This window comes from Oncorhynchus mykiss, chromosome 11, assembly GCF_057628025.1.
Source record: "Oncorhynchus mykiss isolate SJ-2025 chromosome 11, ASM5762802v1, whole genome shotgun sequence".
Taxonomy (NCBI): domain Eukaryota; kingdom Metazoa; phylum Chordata; class Actinopteri; order Salmoniformes; family Salmonidae; genus Oncorhynchus; species Oncorhynchus mykiss.
The window spans coordinates 42,607,590-42,629,838 of record NC_143032.1 but is presented as its reverse complement, the minus strand read 5'-3'; the positions used below and the strand labels follow the sequence as shown (position 1 = coordinate 42,629,838).

The window sequence follows — 22,249 nt, the reverse complement described above, 5'->3', positions numbered from 1 at the left end:
ATACTATATATATACACAAAAGTACATGGACACACCTTCAAATTAGTGGATTCGGCTATTTCAGCCACACCCGTTGCTGGCAGCTGTATAAAATTGAGCACAACAGCCATGAATCTCCATAGACATGCATTGGGAGTACAGTTGTCTTACTGAAAGAGCACAGTGACTTTCAATGTGGCACCATGATAGGATGCCACCTTTCTAACAAGTCAGTTCGTCAAATTTCTGCCCTGCTAGAGCTGCCCCGGTCAACTGTAAGTGCTATTAATGTGAAGTGGAAACGTCTAGGAGCAACAACGTCTCAGCCGTGAAATGGTAGGCCACACAAGCTCACTGAACAAATGCTGAAGCGTATAGTGTGTAAAAATCGCCTGTCCTTGGTTGCAACACTCACTACCGAGTTCCAAAATGCCTCTGGAAGCAATGTTAGCACAATAACTGTTCGTCGGGAGCTTCATGAAATGGGTTTCCATGGCAGAGAGGCCCCACCCAAGACTAAAATCACCACGCACAATGCTAAGCGTCGGCTGGAGTGGTATAAAACTCCATGATGCCCATTATATTTTTTAATGACATGTACGAAGAGCAGTTGTCCACATACTTTTGGTCATGTAGTCTATCCATCTATCATCCCCTCTCTATCTCCATCTACCCCCTCCCTCTCTCTTAAGTGTGAGGGACATGTTTGCAATATAAGCCCTTGGTAATGAAGTCGGCACAATGAGAAAAATGACTGAGATCACTTTTAGCACTGCAGTGTGAAGGACAACCTCATTTGTAGTCAGACACCTCCCATCTTCCCCTCCATCCCTCCCTCCCTCACCCTCTATATCTCTCCAGAGACGAGCCATGACCATTTTCTCCTGCATCCAGAAAGAACCAACTAGCAGAAGGATGATTCACCATTACCTGGGTTATTAGCATAATCTTCATAGCTACTCTCGTTATTCCAGACAGAGCAGCATGCATATGCGGAATCGACTGCAATTTTAGTTCTCTAGAGGACACTGATGTAGTGAAAGAGAAAATGTACAGCCTCGGCCTCCGGCCACATGACAATGAGCAGTGATGGGAGCCATGCTATTAAAGTACTATGTCAGGATATACTTGAAAGCCCAAAAGAATATAATAAACTACAGTAAAATCTTCTTCTTCTACATTGTAGAATAATAGTGAAGACATCAAAACTATGAAATAACACATATGGAATCATGTAGTAACAAAAAAAGTGTTAAACAAATCTAAATATATTTTATATTTGAGATTCTTTATAAAAGCAGCCACCCTTTGCCTTGATGACAGCTTTGTACACTCTTGGCATTCTCTCAACCAGCTTCACATGGAATGCTTTTACAAAAGTCTTGAAGGAGTTCCCACATATGCTGAACACTTGTTGGCTGCTTTTCCTTCACTCTGTGGTCCAACTCATCCCAAACTATCTCAATTGGGTTGAGGTCAGGTGAATGTGTAGGCCAGGTCATCTGATGCAGCACTCCATCACTCTCCTTCTTGGTCAAATAGCCATTACACTTCCTGGAGGTGTGTTGGGTCATTGTCGTGTTGAAAAACAAATTATAGTCCCACTAAGTGCAAATCAGATGGGATGGCGTATCGCTGCAGAATGCTGTGGGAGCCATGCTGGTTAAGTGTGCCTTGAATTCTAAATAAATTACACAGTGTCACCAGCAAAGCACCCCCACACCATCACACATCCTCCATGCTTCATGGTGGGAACCACCTACTCTGCGTCTCATAAAGACATGGCGGTTGGAACCAAAAATCTCACATTTGGACTCATCAGACCAAAGGACAGATTTCTACCGGTCTAATGTCCATTGATAGTATTTCTTGGACTAAGTAAGTCTCTTCTTCTTAGTAGTGGTTTCTTTGCAGCAATTCGACCACGAAGGCCTGATTTACACAGTGTCCTCTGAACTCTGTGAAACATTTATTTGGGCTGCAATTTCTGAGGCTGGTAACTAATGAACTTATCCTCTGCAGCAGAAGTAACTCTGGCTCTTCCTTTCCTGTGGCAGTCCTCATGAGAGGCAGTTTCATCATAGCGCTTGATGGTTTTTGTGACTGCGCTTGAAGAAACTTTTAATGTTCTTAAAATTTTCCAGATTGTCTAACCTTCATGTCTTAAAGTAATGATGGATTGTAATTTCTCTTTGCTTACTTGAGCTGTTCTTGCCATAATATGGACTTAATAGGGCTATCTTGTGTCACAACACAACTGATTGGCTCAAACGCATCAATGAAAGAAATTCCACAAATGAACTATGAACACCTATTAATTGAAATGCATTCCAGGTGACTACCTCATGAAGCTGGTTGAGATAATGCCAAGAGAGTGCAAAGCTGTCATCAAGGTAAAGGGTGGATACTTTGAACATTTGAGCGCCCCTGAAATGAGTAGGTGGGTCCAAACTTTTGACTTTTATATACAGTACCAGTCAAAAGTTTGGACACACCCACTCATTCAAGGGTTTTTCTTTAATTTTACTATTTTCTACATTGTAGAATAATAGTGAAGACATCAAAACTATGAAATAGCACATAGGGAATCATGTAGTAACCAAAAAAGTGCTTTGTGTACATTTTACTTTTGAGATGATTCGATAAAAACTTCTGTGTCTGCTCTAGTCTTCCTTCCAATGAGTCTCTCGCACTAGATGGCTTACTACCGCCAGAGTGGAAGACGTAAAGAACGAGGCCCAACTCTGTCTCCCGCCAGCAGGAGGCGTTTTTGTCAGACGCCCACAAGCCTCACAAAACTCGTCTGAAGGCACCACGGTACCAGTTAAACATTTTTATGGAAGTATACATGGAAGTAGTTTTTGTTATACCTAAAGGTGTCCTTCAATGGGGCCCTTCAATTCTAAATGAAATAGCTAAGTGATCCTTGGTATGACCATCTAAAAACAATTCCATATGTTAACTTAGTAGAACTTAGTAGAACCCCCCCACTTTGACTCTTCTGTTCTTTTGAATTTGGCTCCCTGTACTTTCACTGGTTGTTGTCATATCGCTTCCGTTAGCGGGATTGCAGCCATAAGAAGTTAAGGATTTTAAGATTGATAGTCAAATGGCTATGATATGAACAATATGTGAAAAATGTAATAATAATATATTGCTAAAATTCCAAGAATAGGTTTTTGGATTGGATTTACAGCACATTCGGAAAGTATCCAGACCTCTTGACTTTTTCCACATTTTGTTATGTTAGAGCTGTAACGTCCGTCGTTAAATGAAGACCAAGGTGCAGCGCGCTAGGCGTACATTTTCTTTATTAAAATGTTCCACCAAAAAAACCAATAAGCAACTCAACGAACGAAAAGCTTAGGAGTGCAACCCATGCAACAAACAAAGACAAGATCCCACAACAGAAGGTGGGAAAAAGGGCTGCCTAAGTATGATCCTCAATCAGAGACAACGATAGACAGCTGCCTCTGATTGGGAACCATGCTCGGCCAACAAAGAAATATAAACATAGATTTCCCACCCTAGTCACACCCTGACCTACCAAATAGAGAATATAAAGGATCTCTAAGGTCACTGCGTGACAAGAGCCTTACTCTACAATGTATTAAATTGTTTTTTCCCCCCTTTAACAAATTACACTAAATACCACACAATGACAAAGCAAAAACAGGTTGTAATTTTTATGTTGTAAATGTATAAATAAATAAGCAACTGAAATTTCACATTTACACAAGGATTCAGGCCCTTTACTCAGTACTTTGTTGAAGCACCTTTGGCAGCAATTACAGCCTCGAGTCTTCTTGGGTATAACGCTACAAGCTTGGAACATATGTATGTGGGGAGTTTCTTCCATTATCCTCTGCAGATCCTCTCAAGCTCTGTCAGATTGAGTGTCGTTGCACAGCTATTTTCAGGTCTCTCCAGAGATTTTCAATCAGTTTCAAGTCTGGGCTCTGGCTGGGTCACTCAAGGACATTCAGAGACTTGTCCTGAACCCACTCCTACATTGTCTTGGCTGTGTGCTTAGGGTCATTGTCCCGTTGGAATGTGAATCTTCGCCCCAGTCTGAGGTCCTGAGTGCTCTGGAGCAGGTTTTCATCAAATATCTCTATGTACTTTGCTCCATTCATCTTTCCCTTGATCCTGACTAGTCTCCCAGTCCCTTCTGCAGAAATACATCCCCACAGCATGATGCTGCCACCACCATGCTTCACCATAGGGATGGTGCCAGGTTTCGTCCAGACGTGACGCTTGGCATTCAGGCTAAGAGTTTAATCTTGGTTTCATCAGACCAGAGAATCCTTTTTCTCATGGTCTGAGAGTCCTTTAGGTACCTTTTGGCAGACTCCCAGCGGGCTGTCATGTGCCTTTTACTGAGGAGTGGTATCTGTCTGGTCACTGTACCATAAAGGCCTGATTGGTGGAGGGCTGGTTATCCTTCTGGAAGGTTCTCCCATCTCCACAGAGAAACTCTGGAGCTCTGTCAAAATGACCATCGGATTCTTGGTCACCTACCTGACCAAGGCCCTTCTCCCCCGTTTGCTCAGTTTGGCCGGGCGGCCAGCTCTAGGAAGGGTCTTGGTGGTTCCAAACTTCCATTTAAGATTGATGGAGGCAACTGTGTTCTTGGGGACTTTCAATGCTGCAGACATTTTTTGGTACCCTTTCCCAGATCTCTGGCTCAACACAATCCTGTCTCGAGGTTCTACGGAAATTCTTTCGACCTCATAGCTTGGTTTTTGCTTTTGACATGCATTGTCAATTGTGGGACCATATGTAGACAGGTGTGTGTCTTTCCAAATCATGTCCAATCATTTGAATTTACCACAGGTGGACTCCAATCAAGTTGTAGAAACATCTCAAGTGTGATCAATGGAAAGAGGATGCACCTGAGCTCAATTTTGATTCTCATAGCAAAGGGTCTGAATACTTATGTAAAGAAGGTATTTCTGTTGTTTTTAAACATTTTTAAATTTGGAAACATTCCTAAAAAACGATTTTCGCTTTGTCATTATGGGGTATTTATTTAATAAGGCTGTAACGTAACAAAATGTGGAAAAGGGGAAGGGGTCTGAATATTTTCAGAATACACTGTGTATAGCACCTTTCTACCTACAAAAGTGCTTTACATAGTAAGGGGGAAACTGACCTTATCCACCACCAATGTGTGGCACCCACTTGGGTGATGCACACCAACCATTTTGTGCCAGAACGCTCACTACACATCAGCTGGCATGATTGGTGGAGAGGTGAGAATGAAGGAGATGATTAGATGGCCATGATAGAATGGGGTCAGGTTGGGAATTTAACCAGGATAACTGTGTAAACACCCCTACTCTTGTGATAAGTGCCATGGGATTTTAAATGACCACAATTAACATCCCATCTGAAAGATGGCACCATATGCTGGCCAATGTCCTGGGACATTATCTTAAGAGGAAAGAGTGTCCCCTACATACCCTGCAACACCACTTCCAGCAGCATCTGGTCTCCCATCTAGGGACTGACCAGGACCAACGCTGCTTAGCTTGAGGTAAGCCAGCAGCTGGATGCAGGGTGGTATGCTGCTTGAGAGGAACCTAAAAAAGTATTGATCATTCTGAGCTTTGACTGAAGTGGCAGCGATTGGTACCCCTAACATTGTCCTTCAGGGTTATGCTATATGTTCCTGATAAAAGAAACGCAGGGGCTCTGCCAGATCATATTATTCTGCTACAATGATTGCAATCTGAAAAGTGTGGGGGAGAAAATCCATACTGCCTGGGACTGTGATTTGGAGGGGTGTATTGACAGTGTGTGGAATATACAACTGTCAACACCCGGCCAACAAAACATAGAGCAGGAGAGAGAGGCATAAAATACAAGGTATGGCTGCCGGGTATTATGGCTGTGTTATGGCGGGAAGGTATGGCTGCCGGAGTCACTGGCCCTTCAGACAAAAGATACTGCTTTTCAGAGATACTGCTTCAAAATGTAAATATATATATATATATTTTAAAAAGAAAGGGGAAAAAACGATTCTAGGTTAGGAGAGAGAAACTTGTCATTGCAAGGGAGAGAGTCAGGGACACCAGTATCCCACTAGAGGGAGACGTTGAGCCTACAGCCCAGTGAGGGGGAGGGTGGGGGAATAAGGGAGAAAAGGGGAGGCAGGTAGAGAGAGCGCAGTGGGTGTGGTGGCCTGCATTAAGCTTCACAGTTGTTGTACTTGTCTGCTACTCTGGGGGTGACACCCCTGTCATGCAATATTTATCTGAGCACCTGGGAGTGCTGATCACCTCAACAAAATGCTGACTAATTCATGAAACCAAACCCACTAATGAGATATTCAGCCCTAATAATCCTCAAGGCAAGGAGATGAAGACTTGAAGTCATACTTCACTCATTTACCATTGCTTTAATTGCTGTTACCACGTGTATGTCCCAAATGGCACCCTACTCCCCATACTGTATAGTGTACTACTTTAGACCATGGCCCATCAAAAGTAGTGCATTAAATAGGGAATAGGGTACCATTTGGGACACAAAGCCTATGTCAGCTCTAATTCAGGAATTAAAACATCAGGGAGGATATACTGTACATGTATATTGAGGCTTACAAATGATGCATTTACGTACCAGTACTAGGCACTTATGGTAGTAAGTAAATATCTAGGGGAATGAGCACTAAACCATGCATACATGTATCTCACAAGAAACATTTAGAGAGCTAGGGTACAGCCTTCTTTCTCTCTCTCTCTTTCTCTCTCCCTCCCTCTCACCCTCTCTGTGACTCGCATGATAGTTTTCAGTCTATAGTTGTTGTTTAGAAATGAATGCTTAACAAACTACTGACAATAAGGAACACATGTAAAACACGCCACATGTGTCACCCAGCCAGAGGTGCGGTATATGAAACCCTATGAAACATTCATGACTAGTAAGAGGTCTAGAACACAGCATATTCCAGTTTTTCTCAATTGCTAAAGCACAATTTCTGAAACCTTGCTCCATTTCATGAAAACATTAAACACAAAACCTCATCTTCAAGCACTATTTACATAACCTCTGACTCCTCTTGCAAAATGAAACATTCACCTCAAAACAGTTTTACCTGTGCTCAAAATCAAACACGGCTCTCAAATAATAAACAAAGTGATCAAAACGATATACACTCTCAAGCAGTCAGTAAACAATACACCGAAAAATAGAAAACACATTGTTCAAAACATACAATTCTCAGGGAGAAGAACATCTTTAATCTAAAAAATTATTCATATTTTTCCGTCATTGTCTTTTGATGAACGAAAACATGTTCTATCATAGTAGTTCAAAATTGATCAGAAATTACTACTCTGCTTTGCTCTTTGCAATTTTGTTTTTTGTTCTTCCTCCTCCTTGTACCCCTATTTTTACAGTACTGTACCCTGCATCTCACAAACTTGTCCTTTGTCTCTGTGATACTGTAATTCTTGTTCTTTGTTGATATGAACCTACAACCAGTCAATATCTATTGAGCAGTCAGTACTGTTAATAAATGGAAAGCACAATGTTCAGGCCATACAATTTGTCCATTGTACAGTATACAGCCTACAATGCACAGTATCCATTCTCAGACTTTCTCCTTCCCACCTTCAACAACCTGTTTGCTCTCTGAACTGGCTTATATTGGTTGTGTCGCATCATTTGAAACAGGTTAAATACATTTTGAGTGGTTGTGTTCAATCAATGACATATGTTCTCTATTTGTATTTGATTGTTGCCACTTGTGTTTACCAGTATGGATGACATGTGCATTAGAGTGCAGAATGTGTTTTGAGAATGAGAATGTGTTTAGAGTTTTGCTGAAAAGTCTAAGTGAGATCTGCAAATTGTGTTTTACCATGTGAAATGGTTTAAGGTATTGACAACAGACTGCATAATTAGCTAAATGAGTCCAGGCAACTGAGAACTTTGTTCAGCCAATGGGTTTTAGTGTTTTAGCAATTGAGAAAATCTGTAAATAATGTTAGAACACACATGATCTTGTGAGCCTCAGTTGGTAAGAGCATGGTGCCTGCAATGCCAGGGTCATGGGTTCACATACTGCATTAGTTAGCCAGATTCCCCCAGGTTCACACATACTAAAATGTATGAGCTCACTGTAATGTACGTTGTTTTGGATAAAAGTATCTGCAAAATGGCATAGGCTATGTGAAGTCTGAGGATGCCCTCCTTGGACTCGCCCAATATTGCATGATAATGGGGGTGTTTCGTTTAGTGTAGGATGGCCACCTACCTTGCGGATGCCCTCCTTGGACTCCTCCACGTTGTTGTCGGCCCCTCCGGTGCGGTTGATCATACGCCACATCTGGGAGTACATGGGGTCCCTTTCAAAGGGGTTCATGGCCTTACTGCGCACCTGCTCGTACACAGCCGAGTCCAACACCGTCCCGTAGGGCAACTCTGTCTGCTTGGACAGGTCCTGGAGAGACCTATAGACAAAGACAGGAGGTTAGGGGAAATGTAGTTCAACATGTACAAAGACACAACATGACGAGGATGTGGAATGATAGTTAGATACACGTGCAAATAATCACACGGACGGACGGACGGACGGACGCACGCACGCACGCACACACACACATACATACATTAGTTAAACAAAGAGTTGTTCTGTCAGCGCTGAGTTAATAACATGAATATAGTTAAGGGTAAGCCAGCCAATCAACTGGCAAGAAGCTCCATGTAGTTCAACTAAAAGGGGAATAATAGAGGACTGAAATAAAATCACTCTCATACCATCACCACCTCCAGGGAAATGAAGGTATTTTAATTACAATGCTACGGTTTGATAAGTTTTCAAACACTCACCATTTATAACTGTAATAGAAAACCATTCCTGGGACTAATTACTGTTTGTTTGTCAAATTGCTTTAACACAAGCTGCCGATGTGACTAGGAGAACAACAATTCCATCGCCGTCAGTATTGTTACACTTCTGTTTACGGACAGATCTAGTCCGTAGAAAGAGAACTCCATCGTGTTATGCCCTTCCGTTTCAATTATTCTAAGTACAATCACACGACGAGTTTACCGGAGAATTCATTAATTGAATATCGTTACATCAGCATACTGTCACCCCCCCGCACTACTCCCCCCTGCTCTCTGCAGCTACTTTCAACCCTCTTTGAGGTTTTAATGAACCTGGCTGCCAAATGTTAATCTTTTATTGCTGTCAATTAATCCTTGCCCTTAATCTTCCCACTTCCCTCTTCCACGTTTCGGCGTGCCCGTGTCTATCATTTACATTCTCTTTGAAGGGGGAAATTCTCCTTAAATAATGTGTGGGCACATGGGGATATAGGGAGAGTGATGGCGGGGTGGGTGGAGGAGTCGTAGACTAAGGTAGACTAGGCTTGTGTCCCAAATGGCAACCTATACCCTATGTAGTGCACCACTTTTGAAAAGGGCCAAAACAACTAACTACCTGTTCAGCAGGGGTGTAGAAATCAAACAGAAAAGAAAAAGGGGAGAAACAGAGAGGGATGAGCCGGGACTTGTTTGTTACACACATTTAATTGCAAAATGCTTTCCATTGCAACACGTTTTGCTGCAGCGTGCACTAATGAATACACCCCTCTCTGAAACATGGCCCTCACCTTGTGAAGCCACCATGTGTGATGTGTCCACTGTAGGTTTATTGGTGTTTACTAAGAATACATTGGAATTTGTGTAGCGCTTTTCATGACACTCAAAGACACAATGACAGCCCTTTAAATGTCTAATGTTGTCCCTGACAAAGCAGGTGTTTGCCCAATTCCCCAATACACACACGCGCGCGCACACACACACACGCAAACACACACACCCTCCGTCAATCCACCCCTCCATCCTTATACTCATCCTTCCACTCCATGTCCTCTCGCTCTAAACGGGTGCCCTCTCCTCTCCTCTCTTTCTTTTTTCTGAACCCAATCCTCAGTCCTCCATCTCTCCTCTTCGATCAATCCGCCCACAATGTCTGCTGACTCCTATCTTTTCACTGTTCACACATTCTGTTCCTACCAGCTCTGCTGCTTCAGCTCCACTCTCCTCCAATCTCCCCCTAAAGGATTCGCAACACTATCTAACAAAAAAAATCCTCCGCAAAACTCAACCTTGGAGTATTAATACAAAAAAAATCGGTCTCTTTTTCTTGTCACTGTGTCAAGCCATTCAGCTTTACTGGCTCAATGACACCGTAGCAGAGCACTATTAAAATGCTATCTATATGACTCCCTCCTTATCTGTAGATAGAAACAGATGCAAATGTGTATAAGGACTGAAGAGGGTAGAGATCCAAGAGATCCACTTTCCAAACTCAGTGCAAGAATGCTAATCAAACTTTTATCAGATTACAGACCATCTAATTACAAGATCAGAGTTTGTTTCCCTTTTCCCCCTCCCATCTCAATTCACATTCCATAAATCTTGAGGGTTTCCTGTCTGAGGTAGCACATCCCTCCTCTTTAAAACAACAGGCCCCTGGGTGTAAAGTTTAGGCTCTAATTATTGCAGTAATGATCCCAGAGTCTACACATTAAAGATAATACATTGAAATGTATGGAAATCATAATTAGCTGCATAAGAAGTAGAACGGAGCAATTTGACTCATTAATGACATCTCATGCAAAAACAAAACAAAAAAGGGAAAGGGGGGGGGCGTTCCCACACTCTCTCCCTCTCTCTTGCTTTATTTCCCTAACCTTCTTCAGCAAGATGGAGCAGGGAGATGAGATATTCTCGCTAAAGCACAATTAACTTCTTACTGCTAGGCATTCCGGAATCTGATTTGCCAAATGAGCGGTGGGGATTTAGGCGTGGCACTGTGAGGGGAGCAAACAAATGATGACGACGAGACGATAAACAGAGACAAGGTTTAGTAAAGACATGCAATTTCCATCGACGTGGTGTGGGATGTGGTGTTGAAGACATTGACGTGGTGTTGAAGAAGGTTCCTAACGGTTGACTCTGGGCCCCTCTACCTGCCACAACTCACACCACACTCCCTCAGATCTGCTCTAGTCCCCCTTCAGCGTGGGCACAGTGCACAGAGTTTCATCCTCCTAAAACACCATAGAGTCCACCGTGGAGTCCTCGTAAACCAGTTACCCGTTGTGCCCGGGAGAGTGACGTCACCCGCAGGATGATAGATCTGATGTGTGCCACACAGGAAATTAAAAACAGAGGGCCCTCACTGGCCCCTAGAGAGGGGATGTGCCCATGTGGCTTCTTCCCAGACAGACACTCGATCTCTCCAGAAACAGCAGACTGCCTGATTGATACAGAGAGTGCGAGAGAGAGCAGTGAGCAGAGAGAGCAGTGCTACGAATGTATATTCCCATGTGGATTCATTTATACACACTCCGTCAACTGCAGTGTGAGGCAATGGAGGCTCCTCACAGCAGGAAGGGTGTGGACCATCCTCCTCAGTAAATTTCATAAAAACAGTGAAACATTAAAAAAGATATCAGTTCTCGATAAAAACGATATACTGTATATTCACGTCACCAAATAATTGATCAAAACACTGTTTTGCAATGGTCTACAGTAGCCACAACTACACTCTCTGTGGTAGCACCATGGTGTAGCTGGAGGATGAAAAGCTGGAGGACATCTGGCTTCAATACAAAACCTAGAAGGCTCATGGTTCTCATCCCTTCCATAGACTTACACAGTAATTTTGACAACTTCCGGAGGACGTCCTCCAACCTATTAGAGCTCTTGTAGCATGAACTGACATGTTGTCCACCAAATCAAAGTATCAGAAAATGAATCTAGTACTGAAAGCATAAGCTACAGCTAGTTAGAACTGCAGTGCATAAAATGTGGTGAGTAGTTGACTCAAAGAGAGAGAGAGACAATAGTTTAACAGTTTTTAACAAATTATATTTTCAAAAAGGAAGGAGAAGCAAGAGAAAGTGAAAGAGTTGGCTATATTTTTTTTCACTTTCACTTACTTAGCTAGCGAATGCAGCTAGCTAGTTTAGCTTACTCAAACAACCGGCTCAAACAGAGAGGGATGCTATGTTAGTTAGATGGTTATGGCTATCAAAGACTGGAACTCTTCCAAGTTAAGGTAAGCTTTTGGTTTTATAAATGTATACCACTGGGGCCCACCAGTGTAACTTCATTTTTTATTTTATTTAACCTTTATTTATACAGGTTTTTCTCATTCAGATAACATCTCTTTTTCAGAGAGACCTGGTCAAATAGCAGCAGGGGGAACAAAGTTTCAGACAAAACAACTTACATACACTAACACAACATTAAACAAAACTGTTGACATACATACAGTACATCAAGTACATATTAAGTAAAAAAAAACAAATGTCTTGACTAAAAAACAGCTGTCCTAAAGACAATTACACTCTTCTATGATATTTACATCGATCAAGTGTTTAAACTCATCAAATTTTTAAATGTTCAGGAGAGAATTCCAGGACCATGGAGCTATTTCTACAATGACCTGTTCTAATCCTTGGTACTGTTAAAAGCAAATGAGAATGGGACCTTAATTGATATTTATTTACCGACATGATTAAAAAAGAACAGAGCGTATACCAGTGTTAATGCCTACGCAAGGTCAATGACGACCAGTTAACAGCACTGTAGAGATCACAATGATGTGTTAGATGTTTTTGATTTGTAATGAACCTGAGGGCAGCATGATATACTGAATCAAGTGCTCTCAGGGTAGTGGTTGAGGCCTGCATATGTATCATTTTCTTCCAAGATGGTGTAGCAGTAGGATGTCTGTTTGTCTTGTCCCGTCCCATGTATATATTTTTTTGTACGTATATATGTATATATAGATATTTTTTAAATCTCAATTTCCATCTACGGACTGAACATACTCTCCTGCAACCCTCCACACCAAATGTGGTACGGATCTGCTATTTTTTTACACTTTAAACCCAAACCCCCATCAAACTAGCCAGGTAACTAGCTACTAGCTAGTAGTCAGTTAGCTACTGCTAGCGGTCAACACCATTAACTCGGACATCAGCCAGCCTCAGTCCGGTCAATTCCTGTCAGTCTGCACAGCGCGATATCAACCCAGAGCATATCGGACTGCTTTTTCTCTACCTTCCCTCCGGATTCCTACCGCAAGCTCTGAACCTTTGCACCGGATCACCGCAGCTAGTTCGCTGCTATCCGAGTGGCTACTCCTGGCTAACGTCTCTGTCCCGAAGCAAGCACCAGTTAGCCTGGAGCTAGCCTCGAGCTAGGCCCATCTCCCGGCTAGCTGAAGAGGTCCATCAGCCAATTCTTGGACTACAATACTATTTTGCCAATTGGCCTGGAACCTTTCACTGTAGGGCCTCCAGCCCTGCTCAATATGCCTTAGCCCTAGCCCTTTTGTTCCACCCCCCACACGTGGTGACCTCATCTGGCTTAAATGGTGCCTCTAGAAACAAAACCTCTCTCATAGTAACTCAATGTTTACCTCCACTCTCATAGTTTACCTCCACTGTATTCACATCCTACCATACCCTTGTCTGTACATTATGCATTGAATCTATTCTTCCGCACCCAGAAATCTGATCCTTTTACTCTCTGTTCCGAACTCACTAGTACCTACAGTGTATAGCCTTTAGTCGTACCCTTATCCTACTACTCCTCTGTTCCTCTGGTGAGGTAGAGGTTAACCCAGGGCCTGCAGACACTAGCTCCACTCCCAATCCCCAGGTGCTCTCATTTGTAGACTTCTGTAACCGTAAAAGCCTTGGTTTCATGCATGTTAACGTTAGAAGCCTCCTCCCTAAGTTTGTTTTACTCACTGCTTTAGCACACTCCGCCAACCTGGATGTCCTAGCCGTGTCTGAATCCTGGCTTAGGAAGGCCAACAAAAATCCTGAAATGTCCATCCCTAACTATAACATTGACAAGACAGAACTGCCAAAGGGACTGAGTTGCAATCTACTGCAGAAATAGCCTGCAGAGTTCTGTCATACTATCCAGGTCTGTGCCCAAACAATTTGAGCATCTACTTTTAAAAATCAATCTTTCCAGAAACAAGTCTCTCACTGTTGCTGCTTGTTATAGACCCCCTTCAGTCCCCAGCTGTGCCCTGGACGCCATATGTTAATTGATTGCCCCCCATCTATATTCAGAGTTCGTACTGTTAGGTGACCTAAACTGGGACATGCTTAACACCCCGGCCGTCCTACAATCTAAACTATATTCCCTCAATCTCACACAAATTATCAACAAACCTACCAGGTATAACACCAAATCCGTAGCCATGGGCACCTTCTTAGATATCATCCTGACCAACTTGCCCTCTAAATACAGCTCTGCTGTCTTCATCCAGGATCTCAGTGATCATTTCCTCATTGCCTGCGTGCGTAATGGGTCCGCGGTCAAACGACCACCCCTCATCAATGTCAAACGCTCCCTAAAACACTTCAGCGAGCAGACCTTTCTAATCGAAATGGCCCGGGTATCCTGGAAGGATATTGACCTCATCACGTCAGTAGAGGATGCCTGGTTGCTCTTTAAAAGTGCTTTCCTCACCGTCTTAAATAAGCATGCCCTTTTCAAAAAATATAGAACTAAGAACCCTTGGTTCACTCCAGACTTGACTGCACTTGACCAGCGTAAAAAACACCCTGTGGCGTTCTGCATTAGCATTGAATAGTCCCCGCGATAGGCAACTTTTCAGGGAAGTCAGGAACCAATATACTCAGTCAGTTAAGAAAGCTAAGGCTAGCTTTTTCAAACAGAAATTTGCATCCTGTAGCACTAATTCCAAAAGGTTTTCGGACACAGTAAATTCCTTGGAGAAAAAGAGCACCTCCTCCCAGCTACTCACTACACCGAGGATAGGAAACACTGTCACCACCGATAAATCTAAGATTATCGATAATTTCAATAGTATTTGAAAAGTATTTTTCTACGGCTGGCCTTCAACATCTCAGCAATCCCTGCAGCAACATGCCCAAGCCCCCACCACTTCTCCTTCACCCAAATCCAGATAGCTGATGTTCTGAAAGAGCTGCAAAATTTGGATCCCTACAAATCAGCTGGGCTAGACAATCTGGACCCTCTCTTTCTAAAATTGGCAGCTGAAATGGTTGCAACCCCTATTACTAGCATGTTCAACCCCTCTTTCGTATCGTCTGAGATCCCAAAAGATTGGAAAGCTGCCCATCCCCCTCTTCAAAGGGGGTGCCACTCTAGCCCCAAACTGTTATGGACCATCCTGCCCTGCCTTTCTAAAATCTTTGAAAGCTAAGTGAACAAACAATTCACAGACCATTTCGAAACCCACTGTACCTTCTCCACTATGCAATCTGGTTTCCGAGCTGGTCATGGGTGCACCTTAGCCATAATCAAGGTCCTAAACGATATCATAACCGCCATCGATAAAAGACAGTACTGTGCAGCCATTTACATACACATTAGCCAAATACATTTAAACTCAGTTTTTCACAATTCCTGACATTTAATCCAAGTAAAATTGTCCTGTTTTAGGTCAGTTAGGATCACCACTTTATTTTAAGAATGTAAAATGTTTGAATAATCGTAGAGAGAATTATTTATTTCAGCTTTTATTTCTTTCATCACATTCCCAGTGGGTCAGAAGTTTACATATGCTCAATAAGTATTTTGTAGCATTGCCTTTAAACTATTAAACTTGGACCAAACATTTCAGGTAGCTTTCCACAAGCTTCCCACAATAAGTTGGGTGAATTTTGGCCCATTCCTCATGACAGAGCTGGTGTAACTGAGTCAAGTTTGTAGACGTCCTTTTCTATAGGATTGAGGTCAGGGCTTTGTGATGGCCACTCCAATAGCTTGACTTTGTTGTCCTTAAGCCATTTTTCCACAACTTTGGAAGTATGCTTGGGGTCATTGTCCATTTGGAAGACTCATTTGCAACCAAGCTTTAACTTCCTGACTGATGTCTTGAGATGTTGCTTCAATATATCCAGATCCTTTTCCTACCTCGTGATGTCATCTATTTTGTGAAGTGCACCAGTCCCTCATGCAGCAAAGCACCCCCAAAACATGATGCTGCCACCCTAGTGCTTCACGGTTGGGATGGTGTTCTTCGGCTTGCAAGCATCCCCTTTTTTCCTCCAAACATAGCGATGGTCATTATGGCCAAACGGTTCTATTTTTGTTTCATCAGACCAGAGGACGATCTTTGTCCCCATGTGCAGTTGAAAACCATAGTCTGTCTTTTTTTCTGGCAGTTTTGGAGCAGTGGCTTCTTCCTTGCTGAGCGGCCTTTCAGGTTATGTCGATATAGGACTTGTTTTACTGTGGATATAGATACTTTTGTATCTGTTTCCTCCAGCATCTTCACGTCCTTTGCTGTTGTTCTGTGATTGATTTGCACTTTTCGCACCAAACTACGTTCATCTCTAGGAGACAGAACGCGTCTCCTTCCTGAGCGGTATGACGGCTGCATGGTCCCATGGTGTTTATGCTTGTGCACTATTGTTTGTACAGATGAACGTGGTACCTTCAGGAGTTTGGAAATCGCTCCCAAGAATGAACCAGAATTATTTTTCTGAGGTCTTGGCTGATTTATTTTTATTTTCCCATGATGTCAAGCAAAGAGGCACTGAATTTGAAGGTAGGCCTTGAAGTACATCCACAGGTACACCTCCAATTCACTCCAATTATGTCAAGTAGCCTATCAGAAGCTTCTAAAGCCATGACATAATTTTCTGTAATTTTCCAAGCTGTTTAAAGACAGTCAATTTAATGTATGTAAACCCCTGACTCACTGGAATTGTGATACAGTGAATTATAAGTGAAATATTCTGTCTGTAAACAATTGTTGGAAAAATAGATTTCCTAACCGACTTGACAAAACTATAGTTTGTTAACAAGAAATTGAAAGTTGAAAAAGGAGTTTTAATGACTCCAACCTAAGTGTATGTAAACTTCCGACTTCGACTCTATCAATGATGCTTCTGGTGATTCTCTGATACACCTCTTCGCAGACGACACCATTCTGTATACATCTGGCCCTTTGGACACTTTGCTAACAAACCTCCAAACGAGCTTCAATGCCATACAACACTTCTTCCGAGGCTTCTTAAATGCAAGTAAAACTAGTGCATGCTCTTCAACCAATTGCTGCCTGAACCCTCCCGCCCGACTAGCATCACTACTCTGGATGGTTCTGACTTAGAATATGTGGACAACTACAAATACCTAGGTGTCTGGTTTGACTGTAAACTCTCCTTCCAGACTCATATTAAGCATTTCCAATCCAAAAGTAAATCTAGAATCGGCTTCCTATTTCGCAACAAAGCCTCCTTCACTCATCCTGCCAAACATACCCTCGTAAAACTGACTATCCTACCGATCCTTAACTTCTGTGGTGTCATTTACAAAATAGCCTCCAACACTCTACTCAGCAAACTGGATGTAGTCTATCACAGTGCCAACCATTTTGTCACCAAAGCCCCATACACTACCCACCACTGCGACCTGTATGCTCTCGTTGGCTGGCCCTCACTACATATTCGTCGCCAAACCCACTGGCTCCAGGTCCACACCTATAAGTCTATGCTAGGTAAAGCCCCGCCTTACCTCAGCTCACTGGTCACCATAGCAGCACCCACCCGTAGCACGCGCTCCAGCAGGTAAATTTCACTGGTCATCCCCAAAGCCAACACTTCCTTTGGCCGCCTTTCCTTCCAGTTCTCTGCTGCCAATGACTGGAACGAATTGCAAAAATCACTGAAGGTGGAGTCTTATATCTCCTTCTCTAACTTTAAGCATCAGCTGTCAGAGCAGCTTACCAATCACTGTACCTGTACACAGCCAATCTGTAAATAGCACACCCAACTACCTCATCCCCATATTGTTATTTATCCTTGCTCTATTGCACCCCAGTATCTCTACTTGCACATCATCATCTGCACATCTATCACGCCAGTGTTAATGCTAAATTGTAATTATTTTGCCTCTATTGCCTATTTATTGCTTGACCTCCCTAATCTTCTACATTTGCACACACTGTAATAGATTTTTCTATTGTGTAATTGACTATACATTTGTTTATGTGTAACTCTGTTTTGTTGTTTTTGTCGCACTGCCAGGTCGCAGTTGTAAATGAGAGAACTTGTTCTCAACTAGCTTACTTGGTTAAATAAAGGTGAAATAAAAAACAAAACAAAAAAAATCCTATAGCCATTTGCTTTGCAAACTTTATCTCATGTGTTACAGAAACAGCTAACCAAACAACAGTGCTCGGTGCCAGCACACTTTAATTAAAGGATTACTACAATCAAAAATCGACATTTCTCCAATTTTTTCCAGACCTCCAAAGTGGTCTCCTGATGTGGTTTAAGCATTGTTATATGCTTAACCATGCTCATAAAAAAATTATTATCCTCCCTAATCTTAAATGTACAGTGCCTTGCGAAAGTATTCGGCCCCCTTGAACTTTGCGACCTTTTGCCACATTTCAGGCTTCAAACATAAAGATATAAACTGTATTTTTTTTGTGAAGAATCAACAACAAGTGGGACACAATCATGAAGTGGAACGACATTTATTGGATATTTCAAACTTTTTTAACAAATCAAAAACTGAAAAATTGGACGTGCAAAATTATTCAGCCCCCTTAAGTTAATACTTTGTAGCGCCACCTTTTGCTGCGATTACAGCTGTAAGTCGTTTGGGGTATGTCTCTATCAGTTTTGCACATCGAGAGACTGACATTTTTTCCCATTCCTCCTTGCAAAACAGCTCGAGCTCAGTGAGGTTGGATGGAGAGCATTTGTGAACAGCAGTTTTCAGTTCTTTCCACAGATTCTCGATTGGATTCAGGTCTGGACTTTGACTTGGCCATTCTAACACCTGGATATGTTTATTTTTGAACCATTCCATTGTACATTTTGCTTTATGTTTTGGATCATTGTCTTGTTGGAAGACAAATCTCCGTCCCAGTCTCAGTTCTTTTGCAGACTCCATCAGGTTTTCTTCCAGAATGGTCCTGTATTTGGCTCCATCCATCTTCCCATCAATTTTAACCATCTTCCCTGTCCCTGCAGAAAGAAAAGCAGGCCCAAACCATGATGCTGCCACCACCATGTTTGACAGTGGGGATGGTGATGAGCTGTGTTGCTTTTACGCCAAACATAACGTTTTGCATTGTTGCCAAAAAGTTCAATTTTGGTTTCATCTGACCAGAGCACCTTCTTCCACATGTTTGGTGTGTCTCCCAGGTGGCTTGTGGCAAACTTTAAACAACACTTTTTATGGATATCTTTAAGAAATGGCTTTCTTCTTGCCACTCTTCCATAAAGGCCAGATTTGTGCAATATACGACTGATTGTTGTCCTATGGACAGTCTCCCACCTCAGCTGTAGATCTCTGCAGTTCATACAGAGTGATCATGGGCCTCTTGGCTGCATCTCTGATCAGTCTTCTCCTTGTATGAGCTGAAAGTTTAGAGGGACGGCCAGGTCTTGGTAGATTTGCAGTGGTCTGATACTCCTTCCATTTCAATATTATCGCTTGCACAGTGCTCCTTGGGATGTTTAAAGCTTGGGAAATATTTTTGTATCCAAATCCGGCTTTAAACTTCTTCACAACAGTATCTCGGACCTGCCTGGTGTGTTCCTTGTTCTTCATGATGCTCTCTGCGCTTTTAACTGACCTCTGAGACTATCACAGTGCAGGTGCATTTATACGGAGACTTGATTACACACAAGTGGATTGTATTTATCATCATTAGTCATTTAGGTCAACATTGGATCATTTAGAGATCCTCACTGAACTTCTGGAGAGAGTTTGCTGCACTGAAAGTGAAGGGGCTGAATAATTTTGCACGCCCAATTTTAAAGTTTTTGAAAAAAAAAAGTTTGAAATATCCAATAAATGTCGTTCCACTTCATGATTGTGTCCCACTTGTTGTTGATTCTTCACAAAAAAATACAGGTTTTATATCTTTATGTTTGAAGCTTGAAATGTGGCAAAAGGTCGCAAAGTTCAAGGGGGCCGAATACTTTCGCAAGGCACTGTATGTGTCTGGGTACAGGTAAACCTACTGTACGTGTGTCTGTCTTGTGCATCAGTATGTTCTTCCATAATAGTTGCTACAATGAGAACTAGCTAGAAGACACAATGCACACACTTACTGTCTGAAAGCCTTGACATAATGTCCTCAGTTGAATGTCAATTTCACAAACATGTACGAATGTACTGTACCGCAAATTCATAACACAATGTCTTTCTAGCAAGTGGATTGAATAAACCACACTAATTTGGAACCAATAGTCTAGTCCCAATTAAAATGTAAAGTATTTCCCCCACTTCATTTTCTCAACCTGGGCCTGTAAACTGTTCCTGGTACAGTCTGACAGGTTTCACTAAAACACGAAAACATAGGTTTTTGTGGGTGAAGGATGAAGTTGCCCCTAGAAGCTGATCTTGGATCCGTTTTAAATTGTCCCCACTAATGGTTAAGGTTAGGATTGGGGGAGGGAAAGCTGATCCTAGATGTGTACCGAGGGGAAACTTGTGTCAGTTACTTACTGGATGGAGTTCTCGATACGGCTGATGGTGAGGAAGGCAGCCAGGTTGGCCGTGTAGGAGGAGAGGACGATCAAAGCAAAGAGCCACCATACCCCCATCATCATCCTCGTGGCCAGGGTGGTATATGGAACCTCACCACCTGATAACAAGACCAGGACGAGAGACAGAATAAAAATGTCAGTCAAATGGCAGGTATGGTTGTGCATGAGAAAAGAAAATCATTTCTCAGAGGAAACCTAATTTGTGATGTCAGGTATACAAATTTCCACACACGACAACATATTACGACCCACAAAGGCAGGCTTTCCAGTGCAACTCGACAATATGATGTTGTTTTCTTCCATTTTTTTTGCATTTTCATAAAGAGATAAATGTATGCTCTATGTAGAGTGTGTATTTCCCCAGACAGGCCAGTCAGGACTAAGGCACATCTGTTTGTTCTCTGTATTAATGCATAACCTTTACTTTGCACTGCAGAGGGGAGGGAGAGGGGAGCCTCTTCCTGGGAAAGACAACCATAGCTCCATGATGGATCTATAGAGCTTCAGCCTCACCTTCATTGAAGCCTGTTACAAATGTGCCTAATTTATCCTTGTAGCTCGCAGATCATTGTGCTCGCATGTGGAATAAGTGCCAGTCATTTCAATCTCTTCAGCAAAGACTCAATAAAATATCTGACACCCATTCTATCCAGTGCTGCCCTCTGGGTTAATCTGTCTTATGAATTAAATTTCCAGTTGACATGAGCTCATATGGCCTGAATGCTATTTGTGTTCTGTTAACATGTTGTTGCTATTGTAGAGCAGTTTGAATATTCGTATGTGCTTTGACTGTATGTTAGGCTTTCATAAAACACATATGATAAGTAGGCTATAATGTTGTACAGGTAACTGCCAAAATATTGGAAACACAAAGTGCTTCCGCTCAGCGTATGTGGGAACTCTTTCAAGACTGTTGGAAAAGCATTCCAGGTGAAGCTGGTTGTGACTACTTTGAAGATTCTCGAATATAAAATATATGTTGATTTGTTGAACACTTTTTTTGGTTACTACATGATTCTGATGCTTGTCTGATTGGTTGATGCTTGAACTTGACCTTGAGCTTTTTCTAGTGTTCACAAGTATGGCCTCTCAGATTCCTCTGAATGTACACATTGTCATGAATTTCACTTGTGATTTCAACGTGAATGTATTATTGTTAATGTATTGTGATATCCATGTATTTCAGTTTCATTGTCTGCCATGTGAATATCAGTAAAAAAAAAAACATTTTGGAGGGACACAACATGATACATATTATGGACCCCATCCATCATTTCTGACATAAAATAAAGGAATCGTGAACCATCTAGACAGTAACATATAGTTTTAAGACATCCGGTAGGGGCAGTCACATTAGGAAAAAGGGATGTAAATAGATCTGCTAGAGACACCTTTTTGATTGTGAAAGTATTCTGAGTGGTCCTGACCTGGGACGTCATCCGACAGAACTTCAGAATAGGTGGTTTCTGCTGCTCAAATTTATACATAACAATGTGTGATGGATGTAATATTGTCCAAAATACAATTTCGACTAGAACATTGATTGCCATGTTGAGTTTTGTAAACAAAGTGCCTGTTGCTGTACAGTTGACCTAGCCGGGCTGTTGGGTCCAAATGTGACAGTAGAAAGGACGGTGTTCTACGTAGAGAATTAATGTGAATGTAATCCCTCTGGATCATAACGGTCTCACGTGAAAGCCCTTTATGAT

At 42.2% G+C, this 22,249-nt stretch overlaps 1 protein-coding gene across 3 annotated transcripts in view; it reads right to left on the bottom strand.

The window, feature by feature from the left end:
* Positions 1 to 22,249, bottom strand: part of grid2 (glutamate receptor, ionotropic, delta 2) — a 559,781-nt gene that overhangs the window by 59,974 nt on the left and 477,558 nt on the right. For all 3 annotated transcript variants that reach the window (XR_002475295.3, XM_021620869.3, XM_021620870.3), the window contains exons 12-13: positions 20,500 to 20,638; positions 8,243 to 8,438 (exon numbers count right to left, since the gene is read on the bottom strand). Coding sequence is in view for 2 of the 3 variants with exons in the window: in XM_021620869.3 (XP_021476544.2) it covers positions 8,243 to 8,438; positions 20,500 to 20,638 (335 nt within the window). In the remaining variant the exon portion in view is untranslated. The remainder of the gene's footprint in view (positions 1 to 8,242; positions 8,439 to 20,499; positions 20,639 to 22,249) is intronic.